We start from the raw sequence: 24,723 nt of genomic DNA, 5'->3' as shown, positions 1-24,723 counted from the left end.
AGACATATCAGCTTATGAATCAATACATTCTCTGACACGTCCGGGTTCCCCTGACAGGGATGTGGCAGGATCCAAAAGACAATCCTTATCCCACTCCATGCTGTCAGCCTTTGGTGGCTCCAAAGGCATCTTTGTAACTTTAGTCTGCAAGCTGCAGCTAATGAGGCTGGACTCCGGGCACAGCGCAGGCCCATGGCCCGAGGGCTTGGCCATGGCCATGGATGTGAGTGAGTGAGTTTGCCAGGGATGTGACAGGGGCCTGGAGGAACTAAGTCTTAAGACATGGAGGCCGCCTGAAGAAGAGCCGTGTTTCTGCTCGGCTACAAAGCAAGCCCACGGCACCTGCCATCTGTCATGTCAGACGGAGTGGCTGATGGGTTAGTCCTGGGGTCTAACGACCATGTGCCCAGAGGGTGCAGAGCTGTGTGTGAGGCATGTGGAATAAATGTGTGATGAATGTGAATTCAATGCACAAGGATGACCTGACCTGCATGTGAAGGCATTATTTCAGGAGCAGGGATTGGTGAGCTGAATAGCCCACACTCTCCTGCCTGGTTTCCCTGTATAGGACCAGGGGGACTTTGGGGGTCCAGGGCTCTGACCTCAGCCCTGCCTGAGATAGGGGTGCTTCTCCCTGTGACACTAACTGGCCTCCTTGAGACTCATGCCTGCAGTTTTTAGCTGAGTGAAACCATGGCTCCAGCCACATGATGGGTGAGGACCACACATCCTGGGAGCATTCCCTTGAGTATCTACATGCCACTGCCCCACATGGGGTTTCCCTAACTGCCTCATCTCAGGGAGCAACCCCCATTCTAACCCCATAGATATCTGACAGTGCCTGGGTGCTAAGTCGCTTCAGTTGTGTCCGACTCTATGACCTCATGGACTGTAGCCCACCAGGCTCCTCTGTTCTTAGAATTCTCCAGGCAAGAATACTGAAATGGGTTGCCATACCCTTCTCCAGGGGATCTTTCTGACCCAGGGATCGAAACTGTGTCTCCCTGTGGCTCCTGCATTGCAGGCAAATTCTTTACTGCTGAGCCACCAGGGAAGCCCTATCTGACAGTATACGTATTTATTTGTTTGCTTACAGTCTGTCTCGTCCCCTAACCTGCAAGGTCCTGAACATCAGGAAATGTGTTTCTTGTTCATATATATTCCGTGTCTAGAACACCCTCTGGGCCCGTGTCTGGCACATAATTAGCACTTCAATATTTGTGAAATGAATAAAAAATAATAATAATAAAATGAAGGCACAGCCCTACCTGCAGATGTTCAGGTGGAGATTCTTAGAAATACAACATGATCTTCTTACTCCTTGGCTGACTGAGCCTTCAGGTCCCATCACTATTAGGATAAAGCGTAAGCTCCCCGACCCAGGAACCAAGCCCTGTGCTCCGGCCCCTGCTGACATCTCCCACTCCATCTCGCACGGTCACCCCACCCTCATGTATCCTGGTTCTGACCCAGTGACTCTCAAACTTTGATGTGCATATGACCTTGGACCCTGCTAAAAATACTGGGTCCTGGGCCTCAGCTTCTGAGATATGGATTCAGTTGGTGTTAGGTGGGATGCAGGCATCATCACTTTTTTTTAAAAAAGATACCCAGGTGAGTCTATGGCAGGCGTTCTGTGGACATGCTTTGAAGAGCGATGCTCCTGTGAAAGTATCCCGCAGGCGCCCACACACTGTCTCACCTCCAGGTCTTTGTATCCATGGTGAATCCTGTCTGGAATAGCCTTGGTCCACTCACATTTTCCACCCAGAAAATGCTGAGCATCCTTCAAGACAGCTCATGGGTCACACCTTCTGCACACACCATCCTGCCTCTACCAACTCATTCGTGTTTTTCTTTCTTTCTCCAGCCAGAGCATTGTACACATGCCTTTCGTAGAGATCATTCTGCTCATTTCTCCTTTCTCCCTCCCTGCACCCCTACCCTGTGAGCTATTTGAGGAAGAACTCTCTGCCACCCCCGGACCCTGATGCCCAGCAGAGCACCTGGCAACGCTGTCCATCTGGCTAGGCTGCACTCCCTAGCTATGAGCCTGCAGAGCCCACCCACCCTGCCCTCCCTGACCCTGCTCTGCCCTGCCTGCTGCATCTTTCAGGAGTTCTCGCTCCAGCGGATGGACAGTCTCGTGGACGATCGAGTCAACATTCTGGGCTTTTCCATCTTCAACCAGTCCCACGCTTTCTTCCAAGAGTTTGCACAGAGCCTCAACCAGTCCTGGCAGGAGAACTGTGACCACGTGCCCTTCACGGGGCCCGCAGTAAGTGCCCACCAGGCCCCTCCCTGGTGCCCCTTTGCTGCCAGCACCCCCTCTGTGAGCCAGCCCCTCCCCCCAAATACAGCCCATCCTGGACTCCAGCCTTCCCCAGGCCCAGCTCAAAAGTAGATCATACAAGTGCTGGAAAGTGCTTACAAGGGACACTTTGGGGGAGAAGTCAGCAGGTTGGGAGCATGTGGAGGCCCCAGACTGTCATTTAGTGATGTCTGTGGCCAGACTCCTGTTGATGCTGTTGCTAAGACCCACTGAGTTTCGGATCCAAGAATCTTACATTGGAAGGGCTTTAGCTGATCTGTTCCTTCATCTCTCAGATAGATTGAAGCCCAGGCATGGAGATGAGGGAAGGGGATGTGGGGATCTTGTTCAGGGGCAAACACCAAGCCTTTTCCAAGTGAAACTAGATTCTGATACTCCTGGTCCTGTGCCGTGGACCACTGCCGCCAGTGCAGCTCATCCAGAGAGGCTTCCTTTGTGCTTTTACCTGCGTTTTTCCTCCCTGCACTTCATTCCCTGTGTGTGTGTGATGGAGGCAGAGATTTCCCTGGCTGTTCTCCACTGGGTCCAATGTCCTTACTCTCTGGGGCCTATCAGGGATCTCTGCTCATGTTCATTTATTACAAGGCACGTTCTCTGGAAGTGGGCTTGTATGGCTTTCTAGATCTGTCCTAGCCAGGTTAGAGTTAAGCCTCCCAAAGCCCCATGAGGTTGTTCATGTGATGCTCACATAACTTTCCAAAGGTCAGAACTCTTGCAAAGCTCAAGGAGCTTTGATCAGGGAACCAACTGAGAGGAGGCATGAGAACTTGAGCTAGAAGGTTCTCAGGGTTACCAAGCGCATTCTAGCAGGGTGTTTTAGGCCTGAAAGAGGGAAGGTGCCATAGGAAGGATTTGCTGGGGCGAAACACCTGGAGGAAGGGAGTCCTCACCCCCAGTTGCTTAAGGCGCAGTGACAAGTCCTCAGGCATAGGGTCATAGGTGGGACCTTGCTCACCCCTCCTGGGAGGAGTGCAGCCCTGTGCCCCTGGTCTTGTCCGTGGGTCTTGCACTCATCACTCCAGTGTTGTAATGAGGTGCTCATTACACCTCACAGAGGCTGTAGCACAGCCTCTTCAGAGGCTCATAGCACATTATCAGGAAGTGAAGTAAAGTAAAGTGAAAGCCACTTAGTTGTGTCTGACTCTTTGCGACCCCATGGACTGTAGCCCACCAGGCTCCTATGTCCATGGGATTTCCCAGGCAAGAATACTGGAGTGGGTTGCCATTCCCTTCTCCAGGGGATCTTCCCAACCCAGGAATCAAGCCCAGGTCTCCCATATTGCAGGTGGATTCTTTACCAGCTAAGCCACAAGGGAAGCCCAAGAATACTAGAGTGGGTAGCCTATTCCTTCTCTAGTGGATCTTCCCAACTCAGGAATCGAACAGGAGTTTCCTGCATTGCAGGTGGATTATTTACCAACTGAGCTAAGAGGAGGCAAAACCTGCCCCCTCCTCTCCAACCCAAACCAGTCCACATTTGGCATCTGGCCTAGTGACATTAAAGGTCCTGGTGCCACGTTGCCAGTGTCCCTCTGAGGGTTTCAACCCTGCCATTTGTGTGCACATTGACCACAGACAGGCAGACAGGTGGCCCTGGGCACCTGGCTCATGCCCACCTGACACCCCGGCCAGGCGGCACCACTAACAGGGCTATGGGACCAGCTTGGGCTGTGCTCACATGTGCTGACAAGAGGCACGGGACCTGGATTCAAATCCTGGCTCTGCTGTTTTCTCGCTGTGTGATCTTAGGTAGCTATGTAACCCTCCTGGGCCTCAGATTCTTTTTCTGTCATTTTGCAGAATTAGGTTTGACCATCTTAGAGGATTATTGTGAAGATAAAATGCGATATGATTCCATCCTCAATTTTATTGCATAATGTAAAGAGTACAGATATGCATTGAATTAATTTATTTAACATTCCATCTGCTGGATACTTTGAGCCACACATTCCCTGGTGGCTCAGACAGTAAAGAATCCGCCCACAATGCAGGAGACCCAGGTTCAATCCCTGGGTTGGGAAGATACCCTGGGAGGATCTACCCACAGAAGGGAATGACTACCCACTCCGGTATTCTTGCCTGGAGAATTCCATGGACAGAGAAGCCTGGAGGGATACAGTCTGTGGGGGTCGCAAAGAGTAGGACACGATTGAGTGACTAACACTTCACCACTTCTTCCACTACATGCACTGAATGAACTTATTTAACATTTTATCTGGCAGATATTTCAAGAAGCATTAGTAAGTATATCAGGTAGCTTTTGCAACACCAGCTTTGTAACAACCAGCACCCAGATCTCACCAGCTTACAAAATAAACATTTATGGAGCTCGTGCATCTGAGGGTCAACCAGGGATCAGCTCATCTAAGCTGGCTCAGCAGGGCAGCTCTTTTGATCTGGCTGAGCTCATTCAATGCCTAGGAGTCGGCTGATCAGGCTGGGGCTCCACATAGCTCCCATCCTTCTAGCCCAGCAGGCTGGCCTGGCATGTCCTCTCATGGTGGTGGCAGGAGGGTGGCAAAGCAAGTGGAAATGCACAAGACCTCTGAGTCCTAGGCTCCCAGGATGAGCACACTGTGACTTCCACCTCATTTTGTTGGCCAAAGAAAGCCACACTCACGGACTCAGAGTCAGGGAGTGAGAACAGAGAACAGATAGAATGCTGAACCACTGATGCTTGAAATATTCCCACCTGGACCTCTTCCTCTTCGAGGCACCTAACAGCAGACAAGAGCAGTCATGCTGCCCTATTGAACAAATGAGAAAACTGAGGTGCAAGAGTGCCGGGGGCCTTGCGGAGGCCCTCCAGAGGACGGGGCCACGGCGAAGCCTCGGCTCTAGCTTACAGAACCTTCCAGCCACGGTGTCTGAAGGGAAGGCGATGTAGGAACTCCTCACCTTGACGAATGTGAAGCTCATCTTTCCCAAGGCTTCTCGCTCTAGCACCTACCTTTTGAAAAGCGGTGCCTCTTCCTGTCTCTTTGGAGGCGGAAATTCCCAGCACAAACAGCCTAGCTCCTTCATCTGCCGGGAGCTGGAAGGCGAGAAAGAATCAGTTCCAGGAACACACAGCCCGGTTTGTCTCCCCACTTTAGCTTCCTAAAGAGATGCTCCATCTGGGAGGGGCCGCTCTCCTCCTCTCTCTTTCCTCCACGGTCCTCTCCTCCTCCATCAGTTCTGTTCTCTTTTTCCTTCTCATCTCCTCCCCCCTCACTCTGCCCTTTCCACTTTCCTCTGTCACTATAACCTCCTCCCCTTCTTGCTCTTTCTGTTCTTCTTTCTCTCCTGCACTCCACATTTTCTTTGCATTTTCTTCTCTCTTACTTCTTTTTCTCCCAACTGGAGTGTGTCTCCCTCTCTTCCTCATCTTCCCTGTTGGGCCCATGATGTTCCAGGTGGAGCTTGTTGGAATGGGGGCCCAGTTCCAAGGGCACAGAGAGGGAATGGCTGTACAGAAGGGTGACCACCAAAAAAAAAAAAAAGCGCTCAGTGCTGCCCCCACCAGGCCGTGCCTGCCTGGCGGCTGCCAGCAAACCACAACCATGCTTCCCGCCTGAGCAGAAGACAATCTTGAACAAAGACACGTCCCTGCTAATTTCATATGCCACTCCCATTCATCACGCAGCAAAGAACAAAAATCGTAGAAAATCATTAAAATTACAGATGGCTAGATTAAGTAATTAGAATTTGGGCTAAAACAGCTGTTTGTAATTAAGTGTTTATTTCATTGAATAAAACCCAGATTGTAAGAACTATTCCATGAAATTTTAATGATTCCTGTCCTGGAATTGTGCTGGGGATCAGAGTTTAAGCGACAGAAGTTCAGAGACAAACGGACACCCAAGAGGACTCTGGGAATCCATTGGTCTGAGGGTGTTGGGGAATATAAGGGTTACAGTGGTGTGTTTAAAAGATACTCTTATTTTTATTCCAGTGGATGAAGAAATTCAGCTGCTATTCCTTGAGTCAGATTGATTCATCTTAATTTATACAGTCTTTCATTCCCCTAAACAATTTACAAACAGCTTCAAAGAAGATAGCAATGAAGAAACAAATGAAAATATAAAAACAAGAGAATCGTGGGTGTTTGCCAAGGAACATTTTGAGCCAAGAAAGAGGAGAGGATTTTAAATGAGAATTGAGTCATTTGGGGGGGTTAATATTTAGAAGAGACAGGACAGGAGAAGCAGAGACAGGACCTAGAGACATGCCCACATAGATGGGGAACAGAAGCCACAGAAAGACAGCAAGGGCTCCGAAAGGGAAACAGGATGGAAGATGGAAGGAGCAGGGATGGTGGGCTTTGCAGACCCAGGAGCAGAAACATGGATGGAGCGCTAGTTAGGTACCAGGACTTTCCCCACCTGCAGTGCCAAATGCTTTCCAGAGCTAAATCAGTAAATAATAGTAGAGGGAGAAAGAAATTGGGAGATCCAAAAGATGCTTCAGAATGGAGACCTGCAGTGGGATGGAAAAGCTGATGAGCCAGAAGTTAGATAATAGGCTCTCACACCTTTGGAGGTGAAATTGGTGATGGGGGATGGGGTGGGAGGAATAAGCTGGAGGAGTGTGGATGGAACACAAGGTTTCCGAGAAGCTGCTGGAGGATCCCAGTGAGAGACCTGGGCTGATTGCCAGGAGCCTGGGAGAGAACTGTCTGGTGATAGACGGAGGACCCTTGGAGACTAAGCTGGGAAAAGAAGATGTTCAGGGCTTAGGAGGTTTCAGGAGCTCAAGGCAGCCCAAGCTGGACCACAGAAAGGACTCATGAAGCCCAGAGCACACTGGGGATACATCACCTGGGTCACCTCTCTGAAGACAAGATACAGATGGAGAGAAGACAGGGACTTTGAGGATGGTCCTTCCATCCTCTTCCTCCTCCTCACCCCCAGCATCCCTTGTTGGAGTTGTAATTACTTAGAAGCACCTGAAGAATCTCAAAGGCCAAATGCCAGAGAATACTGCAGATAAGCACATGCTGATCTCTCGGCATCTGGATCGTTTGCTAATGAGGGAGCATCAGCCAAGATAACCGCATCCCAGACGACGTGGGAAGCGGCAACCATGTGGCAGGAAAGAGCTTGGGGCCTGGTGGGAGGATGCGAGAAATGGCGTGGCGAGCTGTGTCTGCAAGTCTCCAGGGAGAGGTGGACCCAGGGCAGACACGCCCTCACTTCTTTGTTTTGCTTTTTCTTCCTCCTCCTTTCTTCCTCCTTTTCCTTTCCCTCCTTTACACCCACCACTTTGTCTCTCCACCTCAGCTGTCCTCGGCCCTGCTGTTTGATGCCGTCTATGCTGTGGTGACCGCGGTGCAGGAGCTGAACCGCAGCCAGGAGATCGGTGTGAAGCCCCTGTCCTGCGGCTCGGCCCAGATCTGGCAGCACGGCACCAGCCTCATGAACTACCTGCGCATGGTGAGGGGCGGTGGGGACCCTGCAGGCCACGCCCAGCCTGCAAGGGGCAGAGTCCGGGGCAGGGACACTGTTCAAGGCCCCCCACCTCCAGGCCTCCCCAGTATATCACAGCCATGGGTAAAACAATGATCTGTGGTGATCCCATTCAGGGGAGCATCAGTCCCAGTTGTTTCCTAATCCCTAAAAACCACTGAGAATCCATGGCAAGTTTGTTTGCAGGGCAATGGCTCTTGAGCCTTAGACTGTTAGGCGGTCCCTGGATTCTAGGCTTAGAACTGGGACCCCCTTGGCTCAGATGTGGTCCCTGCAAAGCTCTGCACACATGGGGATGGATAATGCTGCCATGGATGTTGGCCCCTCCGGGAGTCGCAGGCTCAGCACTTCTGGCCTGATGCTAAGTTCCCCCAGAGTTCTCCCAGCTAAGCCACCACTGGTGAGATGGACATGGATTCTAGCCCAGGAAAAAGCCATTTCCCATCAGAGAAACCTGGTACAGAGCAGCTGGGACTTTGCAGCTAGAGTCAGGTCATCCTGACTTCCTGAAGCTTAGAGATGGGCAAGCAGCTGCCCAAGGAGGATAGATGCTATTCACAGCCAAGGGTGTGGAGGAGGAGCTCCGGGGGATCTGAGTTCAAACTAGCATCTCAGTACCGAGTTGGTTTATGCAGCAGCTGTGAGGTCACTGAGTGTGGAGCAAAAGTCTGAACTGGTTCCAGAGACATCATTTTCATAGTCTCAAGATCCTGTGGCCGAGAGGTGGACAGGAGAATGGATCTTGATGGCTTCCCCTCTCTTGTGCATCCTTCACTAGAATGGTGGAATGCTTGCTCCAGGCCACATGGAAGGCTGGGCCTATTTGGTGCTGTAACTCACTCTCTCTTGGACAGGTAGAATTGGAAGGTCTCACCGGCCACATTGAATTCAACAGCAAAGGCCAGAGGTCCAACTATGCCTTGAAAATCTTGCAGTTCACAAGGAATGGTTTCCGGCAGGTAAGCCGAGCCTGCTGGCAGATCCCTCCTCCTTGCTGCTGTCTCTGTCCCCAGCCCATTTCTCCTTGGCACTCAGGATGACCTCCTGCTGTCATCCCCAGAGCAGCAGGCGGTGTCCAGTGCAAGGTGTCTCCTCTTCCCGCACCAGGATCAGCCAGTGTGGATCAGGGGTCACAGCCCCAGCAGAACACCAAGAGGGAGGCACCTGTGCTTCATAGTGGGAGAGGGCAGAGAAGGGGGCATTGTATAAGGAGAGAATTCTAACATGTGGATTATTCTGCTTCCTGAATCTCGCCCTAATCCTGGCACCAGTGTTAGTTTCCAGGTGGCTTGCTGGTCACATACGGATCAGATCCCATCCCGTGGGGTTTGAGGAATCCCTTCAGTGTTCAGTTCTCTCCTGTCAGCTCTTTTCTGACCAACCCACCTCCGCCCCCTGCCATGCCAATCACACCCCTCCTCTCCTGGCTGCTCCCTGTCCAACTCAGGGATGCTTCGACCTCTGGAGCTCCTTTCAACTCGCCCCGCCTCTCTCATCCTCCTGCATTAACCTTCTCACTCTCCTTTCCTCCGATTCTCTTACATCAGAGGAAGCAGGGATTCTGGCAGTCACTCCAAGTGCCTCTCTGAAGGTCTCCCAACCTCTCCATCACTCTATTAGTAAATTCTTTATTCTTAGTGTCGCCTTCCTCCAACCTTAGGAAAACATTAGAAGTAGAAAATGATGCACTAATTATAGCAGGAAGCAGACATATTGAAGAGCCTCCTGACTATCAGAGTGGCTAAGGAAACATACCACTGAAGAGGTTGCAGAATCACCTTTCCAGGAGATTAAGAAGAATCATCATCATCTTCTTCGTCACCAACACCTCTACCATCATCTTTACCACCACGCCCAGCACCATCATCCTCATGGTCACCATCCCTACGATCTGCACCATCAATCTCACCATCTCCATCACCTTCACCACCACCACCACCATCTTCATCACCACCACCACCACCATCATCACCTTCACCACCACCACCACCATCTTCATCACCACCACCACCACCATCATCACCTTCACCACCACCACCACCACCATCTTCATCACCACCACCACCACCATCATCACCTTCACCACCACCACCACCACCATCTTCATCACCACCACCACCACCACCATCATCACCTTCACCACCACCACCACCACCATCTTCATCACCACCACCACCACCATCATCACCTTCACCACCACCACCACCACCACCATCATCTTCATCACCACCACCACCACCACCATCACCTTCACCACCACCACCACCATCTCTATCATTTTCACTGCTCCACCATCATCATCATTATAGGGGTTTTCATTCATGAAACTCTAACCATGAGCCATTTACCACACGGAATATGTCATTCATATTTTCCCTTTTAATCCCACAAAGTAGTTACTTCTTATTAATCCCCATTTTGCAAGTGAGGAAACTGAGGCTCCAGGAGACAGACTGACTTGATCTTGAACAATGTAGCCATGGCAGCTGGTTTTGAATTCAAGCATTTCTGACTCTAAAGCCCAAGTTCTTAACCATTATGACAAATTATGCATCAGAATCACCTTGGCAATTTGTGGAAAATGCAGATTTTTTGGACTCCACCCCACAAGTGTCTGATTGGGTAGACCTCGTGGAGGACCCAGGAACAGACCCCAAAGGTGATCTGGGTGGCACCCTGGGCTGTGCTAGAAGGGCCATCACACCTGCATCCTTCCACTTGGTCCCTGTGTCTGAGAGACCCTGATTCAGCCTGTCTCACCAGGGCCAATGGAGTTCCTTCTAGGAGGAAAGCAATTATGCTCGACTACAAGGGCAGATCACCCTTCTGGGAACACAATAAAGTAAAAGGCAAGAGTCCCAGACTGAGAGAAGCTATGTTAACGACTGCTCTTAGCTCAGGGCTGGAGCGCCGTGATCTTGAAGCAGTGACATCAGCAACTGTTTTTCATAACTTCCCAAATGGGCTGGGAGTGAGGTAGGCAGTCAGAAACTAAGGGATGGAGGATCACAAAATGGTCATTTCACGGCTGTCACAGATTGTGAGCCTATCCTGGGTGTCAGGCACCGGGCTGGGCATGGAGGAAGCAATGGAAAAGACACAGTTCCTGCACTGAGAGAGCCTACAGTCTGGCAAGAGACTGACATGGAAAAAATAAGTGCAATTTCAGGTTATTAAACTCAAATCGTGCCCTTGGGCTCATAATTCCCGAACAAAGGAAGCCTCCCATCTGTAGGCAAATTGTCAGGCTGACTTCCTGAGTCCCAGTGAGGGATGTGAAGTAAGGAACGTTTATTCATTTTTTGCAGTATATACATATGGGCTTCCCTCATAGCTCAGTCGGTAAGGAATCTGCCTGCAGTGCAGGAGACCCAGGTTTGATTCCTGGATTGGGAAGATCCCTGGAGAAAGAAATGGCAACCCGCTCCACTATTCTTGCCTGGAGAATTCCATGGACAGAGGAGCCCAGTGGGCTATAGTCCATGGAGTCGCAAGAGTCAGACACGACCTGGCTACTAAATCATCACAGATATGTATCTCTATGCTGCTGCTGCTGCTAAGTCGCTTCAGTCGTGTCCAACTCTGTGCGACCCCGTAGACGGCAGCCCACCAGGCTCCCCGGTCCCCAGGATTCTCCAGGCAAGAACGCTGGAGTGGGTTGCCATTTCCTTCTCTAATGCATGAAAGCAAAAAGTCAAAGTGAAGTCGCTCAGTCGTGTCTGACTCTTAGAGACTCCAGGGACTGCAGCCTACCAGGCTCCTCCATCCATGGGATTTTCCAGGTAAGAGTACTGGAGTGGGGTGCCATTGCCTTCTCCTATATATCTATATCTATATATATACATATATATGTGTGTGTATATATATATATATATATGTACATATATACATATTGAGTTCCTGTAATGTGCCAGGCTGTCTTCTAGACAAAGGTTAAAAATGGGCTTAGTGTCTGCTTCCGTGGAGCATGTATTCCAGTAGGGGACAGACAGGAGGCAAACAAATACTATATAATACATCAGTGGAGGTAAGGGCTACAGGAAAAGTAAAACAGGGTCAGGAAAAAGAGGGGATAAGAAAAACGGAAGTTAGGAGAACAATGAGGATGCCAAACCCAGGCTCAGTCCACAGAAAGCCCAGGCTCAGGCTTTGAAAAACTTTCTTTGGCCTTCAGCTCTGCTTTCTAATGCTCCCCAGAAGGAACCCACTTCTATCAGGCGACACCTGCTGTGGCAGAGTTGGCTGTTGGCCCTGATCCCACCATCCACTTGAAGAACAGCTCATTAGCCTCAGAGTACCTTTTCACCTTACCTCCACTTCTCCACCAGCCGCCACTCAGGCTGCTTTTCCCAGCTGCCGGGCTGCAGAGCTGCCTGAGTCATTAGGAGACAGCAGCATCTCCAGCCACCGGCACCTACCCCTCGACCCCAGCCCAGCCCAGCAAGGGGTTCTGCTCAGAGACGGCTGCTGCCCCATCTTCTACAGCACTTGTGGAGGGTAGGGCTTCTCAAACCCAGGTGTATCCAAGAATGACCCATCGTGCTTGCCTTCAAATGTATGTTCCTAAGCCCTGTGCTCAGCCATGTCTGATTCTTTGCAACCCCATGGAGTATAGCCCACCATGGAATTTTCCAAGCAAGCATAACAGAGACGGTTCCATTTCCTCCTGCAGGGGATCTTCCTGACCCAGGGATTGAACCCCCGTCTCCTGCATTGGCAGGCAGATTCTTTACCACTGTGCCACCTTCTTTACCCACTGAGCCATCTGGGAAGCCCCAGTCCACAGGCTCACCTTTGACAAATACACACTGCAGCCTCTAAGAATAGGCTTGACACCCCCTGTATCGCACCCTCATCTTTTTTGAGCTAATATTGAATGGAACCTGCTGCAGAAGTGACCATTAAATAGGATGGTATTTTTTTGACCTTCAGCTACCCCAAGGGACACACATCCTTGATTGGACTTACCAAGTGCATCAGAGTAATCCTCTTCTGTTACCCATTTCCCTTCAACAAATCTGGTGACCGTCTTGCTGCTCGCCTGTCTGGCTCATGTTCCATGAGTAGCAGTGAGAACTCTGCAGGATGTATCATGAGCACAGATGTAGCTCTGCAGCTCTGGTCCCCAGGTCCCATCCCAATCACCGACCCAGTCTTCGCCTCTTGACAGGTGTCCTTCCCCTGCTTATTACAGGATGAAGAGACGGTTTAGGGAGTGGTAATTAATTGGGCTTCTCTTCCAGGGTAGGAGAAATGTCAGGGGTATGTCAGTATAACTGCTGTACTATTCTCCCAACTCCATCCTCGGTGACACTGGCAGGGGAGGGGAGAGTGACACGGAGCAGGGAAATAACATCTCTTGAGGACCTGTTTGGTACCACAAACAGCACATGGGCACTTTGCACAGGTCACTGCTGATGTGGAGGGCAGCCCTTCAAGGTAGATAAAACTCCCACTTGACAAGTGAGAAAACCGAAGCTCAGGGTTGCGAAGGAACTTGGCCCAAGTCCACAAATAGCAAGGACTCTGGGCGCAGAACTGGGATTCACACTCAGGCTGGTCTGACTCCCAAGTCCATGCTCATGGGTCTCCCACTCCTGCCTTTTCTCACGTTCCTGGAATCCCTAAGCCCCCAAATCAAAACACCTTAGCTTGCTGCCACCTGCTCCAAACCAGGACGGCGCCTGGCTCCTGGGCACCCGCTGGGCTGGGCTTTCTTTAGTAATGGCCTCTTCTCATTTGGATTTGTTCTTTCTCTTCCTGTCTGGGCGAGTGACTGTTAAGAGCTGGGTTTGATTATTTAGAAAGCACCACGCAGGGACCCAGTGGGTTGTAATTGGTAAAATGTCTGAACCAAATACCATCGTCCCTGCCAGTGGCTGATTAAGGGATTATTACCATTTAAAAAATAGTCTTTTAGAATTTCAGGGCTTTTTTTTTTTTTTACCATTTAAAAAAATTACTGTTTTGATTCTGTTTGGAGAGGGTTTTTCATCTGTGGATCTTCCATTGGCGGCTGTTTAGGAGAAAATGTTCCCTACAGTGTCCTGGAAGGAACTTTCCCAAACCTGGACAAGGTCTGTTAGCTTCAGCCTCCAGGTTTTGCCTGTATGAGATCTCCTATCTCTATTCCAAATTCTCCCTCCCCATCTTCCAAAAGATCTCCTGGGTGGTATCAGAATAGTATAATCTCCCTGCCTAATTTGTGAGAAATCATATTTGAAAGAGGCAAGGGGAAAAATGAAGCACAGCATCAATGGGCCCTTAATTTCCTTCATTTTAACTTGGTTTAAAGATCAGAGATTCTGAGCAGGCCCCCAGCGACTTTGTTAGGGCTGGAATAAGATGAGTGCACCTTTCATCTGAGGATCGGAAATGGCTTAACAGGCTCTAATTAAGCCTCTAGGAGATGGAGGGATGAGGCCAGGGAGGTGGGATCAACACTCTTCGATGGGCTCATCGCAACAGGGCACCTCAACTCTCTCCCTCTGTGCAGTGAAGATGGTAACCCCTCAACGTCTGGCCTGGCTAAACTCAAAGATTATTGAAACTCGATTTGCATAGCAGTCTGTTCTGCTCGCCTATGGTTAGATAGAAAGCTGACTCTGCTGACATAATGAGAATGGATACCCTTTACTGGGGTCTGCTACATGGTGAGCTGTGCTGGTGTTTTGTGTACTTGAAATTTCTCATCCTTTTATCAACCATGCATAAAACTAGTCTCTCCATCTTGCAAGTAAAGAAACTGAGAGAAAATCACAGTCCTCATCCATTCAGCTGTTTTGCTCAGTTGTTCAGTCATGTCCAACTCTTTGCAACACCACGGACTGTCACCCACCTGGCTCCTCTGTCCATGGGATTTCCCAGGCAAGAATACTGAAATGGGTTGTCCTTCCTTTCTCCATGGGATCGTCCAGGACCAGGGATCAAACCTTCATCTCCTGTGTCTCCTGCATTGGCAGGCAGATTCTTTACCACTGAACCACCTGGGAAGCCCCCATCCATTTAGCTGCTGCTGCTGCTAAGTCACTTCAGTCGTGTTCGACTCTGCGACCCCATAGATGGCAGCCCACCAGGCTCCCCCGTCCCTGGGATTCTCCAGGCAAGAACACTGGAGTGGGTTGCCATTTCCTTCTCCAATTAGCTAGTTAGTTCCAAACTAAAGAGCTGATTCAGGTGTAGCTGTTTTCACGGTCTCTGGTCCTTCTGCTCTGAAGAATGTCCCAGAACAAGCTGGAGGAGACCCTTGAGACCTCTGGTCTGATCTTCCAATCCAATGCAAGAAAGTTCTCCACAGCATCCCTGAGGGAAGCAGCCACACATCCTTTCCTTGAGCACATCCTGGGCTGGGGAGTTCAATGCCTCCCAGGGACACATTCCAGAAGCTTCCAGGCACAGAGTCAAAACCTGCCTCCTAATCCTGCCCCATCAAGCAGCCCAGAACAATCAGCTTTCTCTCCTCTCTTTTTTACCAGCTCTTCAAATACTTAAACATAATTTGATTTGATTTCATTCATTCTTTTTTGAAACTTAGCATAAAAATTTTTTTGAGCACCTACTTTGTGTCGAAGGCTGGAAATGTAAGATAGATTAGTCAGAGATACTCATCTTTTAGGAAAGGTAAAAATTAGCAGTCACTGTCCAGTGCTTGAGTTGTCCTGTCCCGCTGACTTTTTCTTTCCCCAAACCGTGGCCCCTAGCCATTCCCAGTGTGACACAGTTGATGAATTTCTCACCATAAATGCCTTTTGGTTTGTCTGGGGCTCTGTTAAAACATGAGACCCGGGACTTCCCTGGTGGTCGAGTGGTTAAGACTTCGTCTTCCAATGCAGGGGGTTCGGGTTCGATCCCTGATCCGGAGGCTAAGGTCCCACATGCCTCATGGCACAAAAACCAGAATATAAAACAACAGAAGGAATATTGTAGCAAATTCAGTAAAGACTTTAAAGTGGGGACCAGGCTCCAGATGAAGCTAAGTGGCACATATTTGAGAGCACCATGGGACTTTCACCTCCCTCACTCAAAATGTTCCATTTTTATTTACCACATGGCAGCCCTTGGAATTAATTAACTACTCCTCTTGCCCCTAGTCACCACTTCCAAAATATACAGAGTTATTTTCACGTGGTTTTTTCATGGAAACCAGTCCTGAGCCACCTTTTTGTGGACCATGGATCCATTTAACTGTGTGTGTGGAGATGGAGATTGGCAGAGATGGCCAGAAGTAGGCAAATAAAAACACTGTGAGTCGGCAGCCATGTTTTATTTTCCAAAGCTGATACAAACCCAGCTTTCCAAGGGCCTGATTTCCTGGAAGGACTTGAGTGTAGTGCTAACCAGAGGCAGGAGGATGGGCAAGACGGCTTTTGTGAGTCACTCTTACAAACCAAGAATTAGGGATGCAATGTCTTCTAAAAGGTTCAGGGACTCCAGTCTCCAACTTCTCGAAGTCCCTGCAGGTCTCACCAGTTGCTGGGAGTACAGGATGCCTCTCTTTGATCTCCTGTGCTGTCCCTTGCCTGCAGAAGCCCCACCCCCCCACCCCGAAACAGGGACATCTGCTGTCTTCCACGGAGGTCTGGGTGGGGTGGTCCAGTGTTTCTGACTCTAGAACGTGCTTCGGCTACATCACTGAGTAGTGTAAAGGCAGCTATACTTGTTATCGTGGCGCTCACAGTCAGAAGACCAGGAAGTGTCTGTTGCTTTGATGCAACTTAAGCAGACCTGCTGGAGTCTGTCCCCCCTCCAGATCGCTTCTCCCACTTCCAAAGCAAAGAACAATAGTAAATCCCCAAAACACGCTGTCAGATGATGGTCTGTGTTGCCATTTCCTGCACGTGGCCTTGGAGGAACAGTGAGGACGGAGTCATGAACAGGTCCATGGACAGGTCGCCCCACCCCCACATCTGTGTTCTGTCCCCCATTCCTCTTTGCGTGAGCCTCTGACACAGCTCAGGTCCCACCTGCACTAATGAGAACAGCCTTTAAGGCTCAGACAGGTTGCCAGTCGGGGAAGCCGCTCAGAGAGCGCAGTGATTGCTACTGTCGAATGTGTTTTCCATCTGAGGAGGGAGTTTATCATAAATATGCAGATCCTTTGAAGCTGCCTCAGTGGGTCCTGGCTCAGCCACGCAGGAATGGGGATTGATTGCTGGAAATCAGCTGCCTCGCTTGCTGCAGGGATGGACCTGACGAGAGCGCTGGCTGGGGTCTGCTTGGCAGGCCATTCCCCACGACTTGGCCTTTGATGAGGAAATTCTGAGGCAGCAGTTCTCCAGAGGAGGGAGAGGAGATAGAGATTGGTGGTTTGGGGGCTGCTTTGAAGGTTCCTGAGAAGTCACTTTTCCCTTTTAATGAAGGGGCTGGGAGAAGGGGAATTGGCGAGAGGTTTAAAACAGTTGTCAGCATCTCCCGGAACTTTATAAATTCTTAGGGTTGGAGGAGACCTGACAGGTTATCAAGTCCAACTTTCCCACTAGAGGAGGCAGGAGAAAACATCAGTCCTCGGCTGAAAACCCCACAGTGGCCCCCGTTTGCTTTCAGGGCAAATGGCAGCTTCACTGCAAGCCTGTCACGTGCTGGGCCCTGCCTGCCGGGAGCCTGCTCTCTGACCAGCCCCCCCCACCGCTCTGACGCCTCGCCCTAGTGCACAACAGACCCGGCTGTCTCACACCCCCGCCTGCACCCTCAATGCCTGCACCCTCAATCCCGTTTCTCACTGGGCTACTCCTGCTGACACCAGAGCTCAGATCACAGAGCCCCTTCTCAGGGAGTCTTTTTTAATTAATTAATTAATCTATTAATTTATTTAGTTTTGGCTGCACTGAGTCTTTACTGCTGCCGGCAGGCTTTCTCTAGTTGTGGCAAGTAGGGGCTACTCTGTAGTTGTGGTGCTCGGACCTCTCACCGCGGTGGCTTCTCTTGTTGCGGAGCACAGACTCTCAGCGTGCTGGCTTCAGTAGCTGTGGTGCACCATCTCAGCTGCCCCAAAGCATGTCAGATCTTCCCAGACCAGGGATCGATCTCATGTCCCTGCGTTGGCAGGTGGATTCTTAACCACTGGACCGCCAGGGAAGCCCTCAGGAGTCTCCGGGCACTCCTTTCACCTGCTCCCTGTGGCTGCCTCTTCTGTAGCACGCTTGGACTGCTGTCACTCCAGGTTCGGGGAGGGACAAGCCTCCTTGAGGACTCCATGACTACAGCCGAGGACCACCCAGCTGGGTGTGAGACTCAGCAAGGGCTGGGAAAAAGGATGCATCCATGAATAAGGGACTACGGTGTGCGGAGCCCAGGGCTGGGACCCGGGAAGTGGGCAGGGAGCCTGGGGACCTAGGATTTTGTCCAGTGTTCCTCATTTGTTCAAGAGAGGTTTCACATGACAAGCTTCCCCATTGGCAGCTGGAATTTGAAAACTGGAGTGGAAGTCCCTCCAATCATTGATATGTTTCTCCCTTTCCATTTGCTTCAGTTCTCTTAACAGCAATAGTCCTCTGGTTCATTAGAAGTCTATTAATATTAAGCACCCCCTCCTATGAGGGCATCTGGTGCTCCTGGCCTCCCTCACGATGACTGACAGCCAAGGGGCAGATGAGCTGGCTTCGGGAGGGTATCACCTGAGGGCCTCCTCTCCTTCCACCTCCCTGGCCCACAGACTTCTGGCTCTTCCTCCCAAAGCACAGGGGCTTCCTGCTTATCAGCTTTGATGGAAAAGTCACTGACTGCCGATGCTTATTCACACGTCAACCAGCAAACAAATTAGAGCTACTTGAAATTTCAAACAGGGGGCTGCTTTTGGGCAGAGGAATGGGATTTTAAAGGGCTGTGTTTGAAATCTAGTTCTTGTAATATGCCCGATCACGTATCCTGCCTGAACTCAGCCTGGGGAAGTTTGCCAGTTCTGAGTGATGGCTTCCCGTGCCTCTTCAGCCAGCTCAAGCCAGGGAGAGCTGCTAATTTAGTCTCAGGAAGCAGCCCACATCCCTCAACTCTGATGAGACGCAGGGCAGGCTCCAGGCCAGAGGTGTGGGGAGTGCAGGCAGGTGGGCCAAGGGGAATGGAAAATTCAGGGAGGTGAGAAGGAGCTGTGTTCAGGGCGGCCACTATGGGATTGTGGAAGGGCTCAGACCGAGTCTGAGCTCTCGTAGTTCCCAGCGTTCCATTCCTTGATTGCATCCTCAGTAAAACAGGAATGATGGTCATCATAGTATCTGCTTTATGTGAATCATCAAATTGTGGTGAGAACAGAATGGAATATTTTTCATAGATGTGCGTTGAGGATTCTCCTCTATTGTGCACATTTTGGTTCGGGTGTCTTGTGGAGATGTCTACTCCTATATTTCTCTCTCTATGCATGCAGTGTTCCTGGGATCTCACTTCTCACCTGCTTCAGAGTAGAATGAGACGAAGCAGGACCAAGCCATATGCTCATATCACTCCTGCAGCAACTCCAGAGTCCTGCAAGAGGGCTGCAAGGGCCAGCCCGTGCCAGCCAGGCTTAGTGGAAATAAATTCTGCCGGCTGCCCACCCCGACCCCTCCCCGCTCCAGGATGGGTTCCCCACAGCCCTCCCCCACCTTCCCCTCTCCTTCTTCCGCCCCCAACCTCTGTCCTTCATCCACTCCCTCATGCGCTGGTATGAGCAATTCCACTCTGCAGAGTTTCTGAGTGTGTGTGAAAATGAAAACTGGAAGTCACTGCTCTACTCCTGGGAGAATCCCCAAGATGCCTGGGGCCTGTCCAGACAAGAGCTGCTGACACCACTGTCCTCCCCCACCTAAAAGCACCCCATCTTCCTGGAGCTCCGTGAGGCCCAGCCACACGCCATCTCCCACCCATAGTCTGTGTCTGTCTGGGAGCAGCAATGGATCATCCTCAGTCCATCCCTGAAAGCTTCCTCTGCCCTCTTGCCTTCTCAGCCTTCCCTGACTCCTGGAGGATGGGGCATGATCAGCTTCCTTCAGCCCAGATGCTTCATTAGAACCGTTAGTTCAATTGGCATCTGCCGCTCAGAGCTCAAAGCTGTGTGTTATTAGTACAACTGCTTCCCTGAGGAACTTCTCTACCCGGTGAGTTAACAGATGAAGCCAGGCACTCTCCGTGCCCTGACTGTGTTGTGTTCGTGGGCAGTAATTTTCTTGTAAAATGAAAAATCTCAAGCATGCCTGAGCTCTCTGATAAATGCTCTCCTCAGCAGCTAATTTGAAATACCTTCCATCTTCAGGAGGCGAAAGAGGGCTGTGAGGCTGAGTCTTCATGTTTACACTCTCTGTCTTGCACCCCATGCTGGTTTGATTGGGCTTCCCTGATGGCTCAGGCAGTAAAGAATCCATCTGCAACGCAAGAGACGTAGGAGACTCCCTGGGTCAGGAAGATCCCCTGGAGAAGAAAATGGCAATCCATTCCGGTCTTCTTGCCTGGGAAATCCCATGGACAGAGGAGCCTGAGGAGCTACAGTCCATGGGGTCTCAAAGAGTCGGACATGACTGAGTGTATACTGACATGCTTGTTTGATGGACTTCCAAAATGTTTAGAAGAATGTCTGTGAGATTTTTGACCATATGAAGAAAAAGAGGGAGTTGAGATGTAGGTAAAAGAAGTCATCAAAATCAGTATTTCCATCCAAAGAGAAAAATGATATGAGCATCCTCACTGCCCTACTCAGAGAAATTTATCTTCTGAAACCCTAAGCTAGTTGAAGAGTCTTTCAGATTGCTTAAGAGCATTGCTGAGGAGAGGACCTTAGCCAGAGCCAAGTGGGATGAACCCATCTCCATTCTTGCCCTAGTGAGTACTTACTGGTCATCAAAGTCCCTGGAAAGAGTCACTGTCGATTTGTTCTCTTTGGCAGGAGGAGTGTTGAGGGCTAAGCCCAATTCCACTTCACATTCCAGAGACTGGGGATTCAGGATGGAAGTCTGGGCACATCTTTCTGAGAGCCAAACATTTGAGTGCAGATGAATACAGTTGATCCTCATTATTTGCAGATTCCATATTTGCAAATCTGTCTCCTCACTAAAATATATTTGTAACCCCAATGCAATCCTTCCCTGGTGGCTCGGTGGTAAAGAATCTGCCTGCCAATGCAGGAGATGAGGGTTTGATCTCTGGGTCAGGAAGATTCCCCTGGAAAAGGAAATGGCATCCTGCTCCAGTATTCTTGCCTGGGAAATCCCATGGACAGTGGAGCCTGGCGGGCTATAGTCCATGGGGTCACAAAAAAGTCAGACAGGACTTAGCAACTAAACAAAAGCAACAACCCCAATGTAGTGCTCATGGTGCTTTCACAGATGAGTGTGTGGCTCATGGTGCTTTCACAGATGTGTGTGTGGCAGGGAAAAATTTGAGCAGGTCACCTGGCATACTCCCAGCAGGATCCAACAAGGCACTACTCTGCCTTCTGCTTTGGGCTCACACTATAAACAAGGATTTCTTTCATAGTCTCTGCAGCGTCACATCTTTCACCTTTTTGTGCTTTTTCTTGGTGATTTTGCTATTTAAAATGACCCCTGCACTTACTGCCAACGTGCTGTGTAGTGTTCCTAAGTGCAAGAAAGCTGCAGTGCGCCTTACAGAGAAAATACGGGCATTAGAAAAGCGTTGTTCAGGCACGACGTTTAGTGCTGTTGTTCAATGTTGATGAATCAGCAGTATGTATTAAGTAAGATGTCTATCAGCAGAAACACACATACATCGAGATTATGTGTTAATTGGTTGATGGAAATGTGACCAGAGGCTCATAGGACCCTAGCCCTGTTTTTCCCTAAGGAGAAATGGTTCTGTCTCCCTAATTCAGTGTTTGTGGTAATGTTATAGAACACAACTACCATGAATTATGAGAACCAAACATGAGTTCAGCCAGGAGAGAAGGCCAGAAATGAGCAAACTTGTGAATGGCTGAAGATCTCCTACAGTGACTTTGTCTTTCTGCATTCATTACCCCCATACTCCTGTTCTCCCGTTTTCTCACAATGTCCGAGGACCTCATCTGTCCCTTCATGCCCTGGCCTTGCTCCTGATTCCCCTGATGTAGAAGTGTGATCTAGATCCCACACTCAAGGCCAAAAGGATTAATAAGACCCTCCAGACCAGTGTACTAGTCAAATGCTTGAATTCTTGCAAAGGTGTTCTCATGAAGTAGAGTCTGTGCTTGAATCCTCCAGTGCATTCAAAGAACTCACTACTTATAGGGACAGCATATTCCATCTTAGAAAGCTGTCACCGTTAGAAAGTTTCTCCATCTATTGGGTGGAATTCTTTTTTTTTTCTGAAGCCTCTTCCTTTTGTCCTTAATTCCATTTCTTGGGTCCACACATCTCATCCATGCTTCCCATGACTGCCTTTACTTGTTCCTTCTAGAATGTGATTTCAGTCAATGTTAATGAATCAACAGTAAGTATTAAATAAGATACCTATCAGCAGAAACACACATAAATCGAGGTTATGTGTTAATTGGTTGATCAAAATGTAACTGGAGACTCATAGGAACATAACCCTGTTTTTTCCCGAGGAGAAATGGTTCAGTCTCCCTAATTTAGTGTTTGTGGCAACGTTATAACAAAACTACGATGAATAATGAGAACCAACTGTAATGAGTTCAGCCAAGAGGGAAGACATGTGCTTGGAACACACTCCAGTTAGTCTATGCTCCACTAAAAGAGTGGTGTCTGGAACAATATGCAATATTTGAGGTGTAAGTAAGTAGTGTGTGCAGCTGACTGGCTCAATAAATAGCTGTTGAATTGAATAATAATAATAATGTGTTAACATTTTGACACCATGTTGACCAGCTCTCAGACCATGCTCTCTAGTGAAAGGATGCCAGGCATGGGCTCAGAGAGAGCTGACTCCTGGCAGGTGGGAGAGTGGCCTTCCCGGCATCCTCCTCATAGCTGACCACCTGCTTCATTTTCATACCTGGGCAGCCAGGCTTCCAGTGCTCTCCTACAATCACCTTTCCAGGCCTCTTTATGTTGTACCTCTCGGGACTGTCTCTTCCTGGCGTTCCCCCAAAGCCCTTTGAAAACTATGCTGCATTATACACCTACCTGGAACTTTCAGGAATTCATGTTTGAGCTGGAAGGGGCTAGACTAGAGCCTTCTTTTATAAGTAAGATGACTAAAGAGTAAAAAGAAGGGTCTTGCCAAGAGAAAAGTTCATAATTCAATTTGACACACATTTATTGAGCACCCAGGTGCTGTCCTGGGAGCTGGAGCTCCAAAGAGGAATTTATTAATGCAATTGTCAAATATTTACTAAGTGCTGATTCCACACTGGGCATTGGGGATATGTGAGGAATAAAATAGAGTCCTATTAGTCATAGAATGGATTTTGTAGTGCAGGAAATCGACTTGAAACAAATAATTACCTAAATAATTATACAAAAAAATAATTATCTAAATAATTATACAATGAGTGCTATAAAGGAGAAGTTCAGAGCTTCATGCCTGAGTCTCTGTGATGGTGAATGAGAGGTTGGGAAGGACCTGCCCAAGGGGGTGACATTCAGACGGAAGGTTGGTGGATGGCTGGGCCTTGTGAGCCCAAACAAGGGCTCCCAGAACTAGTGGTCACGTGTGGGATTCAGAGATCAGAGCCAGTTGATGGCAGAGCCATGTCAGGAATCCAGAATTCCTGATGCTTTACTTTTTCCATGAACCCGTCTGTCCCCTTCGTCAAGCTTTATTTAAATATTTATTTAAATATGTGAGTCAGAAGCAAAGGCTGACTCCAGGAATGTGGAATCTCAGCCAGGAAAACTTTACAACAAATACCAATTGATAAGGAATAGCAATGAAAAGGTTTTGCAAATGTTTAACTACACATCCGCAGCCCAGGAAAATTAATATCTTGGGGGCACCACAGCGGAGTGGACCCGCCTGGGTTTAAATCTGCTGAACTATGAAACTTTGGGCAAGAAATCTAACCTCTTCGAACTTCCGTTTTTTAATCTGTAAAATGGGATGATAGTAGTACCTTCCTTATAGTGTAGTTGGGAAGATTAAATAACAAGTGTAAAGCATTTAGTCCCATATGAGGCATTCAGCACATGCTCCAAGGGCTTCGCTGATGACTCTGGTAAAGAACACACCTGCCAAGGCAGGAGATGTGGGTTCAATCCCTGGGTCGGGAAGATCCCCTGGAGAAGGAAATGGCAACCCACTCCAGTAGTCTTGCCTAGGAAATCTCATGGACAGAGGATCCTGGCTGCAGTCCATGGGGTTGCAAAAGAGGTGGACACGACTTAGTGACTAAACAACAACATGCTCAAAAGTATCAGCGTGCATAATCTTCATAGTCCTGCAGTTAAAAGTGACTAAGATAGGAGTTCATTATTGCCAAAATGTGTTTTACTGAGCATCAGTTGTGTTCCAGGTACTCTGCTAGGGGCTGGCTATAGAGCAGTGAACAGGCAAAGTGTCTGAATCCCCTGTGCCAGGCCTTTTTGTCCTTTTTGAGCATCACTTGCATTTTGGTTGCAAATCCAGGACATGCATTAACACCCACCCCCACATAATTGAAGCTAAAGCTTATGAAACAGTAGTTGCCATGCTGTGTGGGTTGCACTCTGCTCTGTTCTGGATATATATTTCATTTTTAAAATGCAGGTCTTGACCCCCTAAATTGATTTCCTAACCTACTAATGGGTAGCAGCCACAGTGGAACAAAACACTGCCTTAGACCAACTCAGCTGAAGGCTTAATCAGCCCAGAAAGAGCTCATTTGATACGAAGCCTTCCCATCTTTCCTCTGGATTGTTTTTGATCTTTTACCTTTGCCATTTGCCACTGTTGTCCTTTGATCCTGGGTTTTTACAGTATTTTGCATGCAAGCGCATATTTTGTACTAAAAGAGTATTTTGGTTGGGAGAACGAGATCTTCAGCCAACATCAATAACTCCCTTTGTTCCCCAGATCACCCTGCTTAGGCAAGGGACCTCTGATCCA

General features: G+C 49.2%; 1 protein-coding gene across 1 annotated transcript in view; it reads left to right on the top strand.

Annotated features, from left to right (window-relative positions):
- GRIK4 (glutamate ionotropic receptor kainate type subunit 4) overlaps nucleotides 1-24,723 on the top strand; it is a 498,718-nt gene that overhangs the window by 375,295 nt on the left and 98,700 nt on the right. The window contains exons 8-10 of the mRNA XM_070383202.1: nucleotides 2,117-2,278; nucleotides 7,594-7,746; nucleotides 8,634-8,738. Coding sequence (XP_070239303.1) covers nucleotides 2,117-2,278; nucleotides 7,594-7,746; nucleotides 8,634-8,738 — 420 coding nt within the window. The remainder of the gene's footprint in view (nucleotides 1-2,116; nucleotides 2,279-7,593; nucleotides 7,747-8,633; nucleotides 8,739-24,723) is intronic.

Source organism: Bos mutus, chromosome 15 (assembly GCF_027580195.1).
Source record: "Bos mutus isolate GX-2022 chromosome 15, NWIPB_WYAK_1.1, whole genome shotgun sequence".
In the NCBI taxonomy this organism is placed as follows: Eukaryota; Metazoa; Chordata; class Mammalia; order Artiodactyla; family Bovidae; genus Bos; species Bos mutus.
The sequence above is the reverse complement of the archived record's forward strand: the minus strand, read 5'-3'. Positions and strand labels throughout refer to the sequence as shown.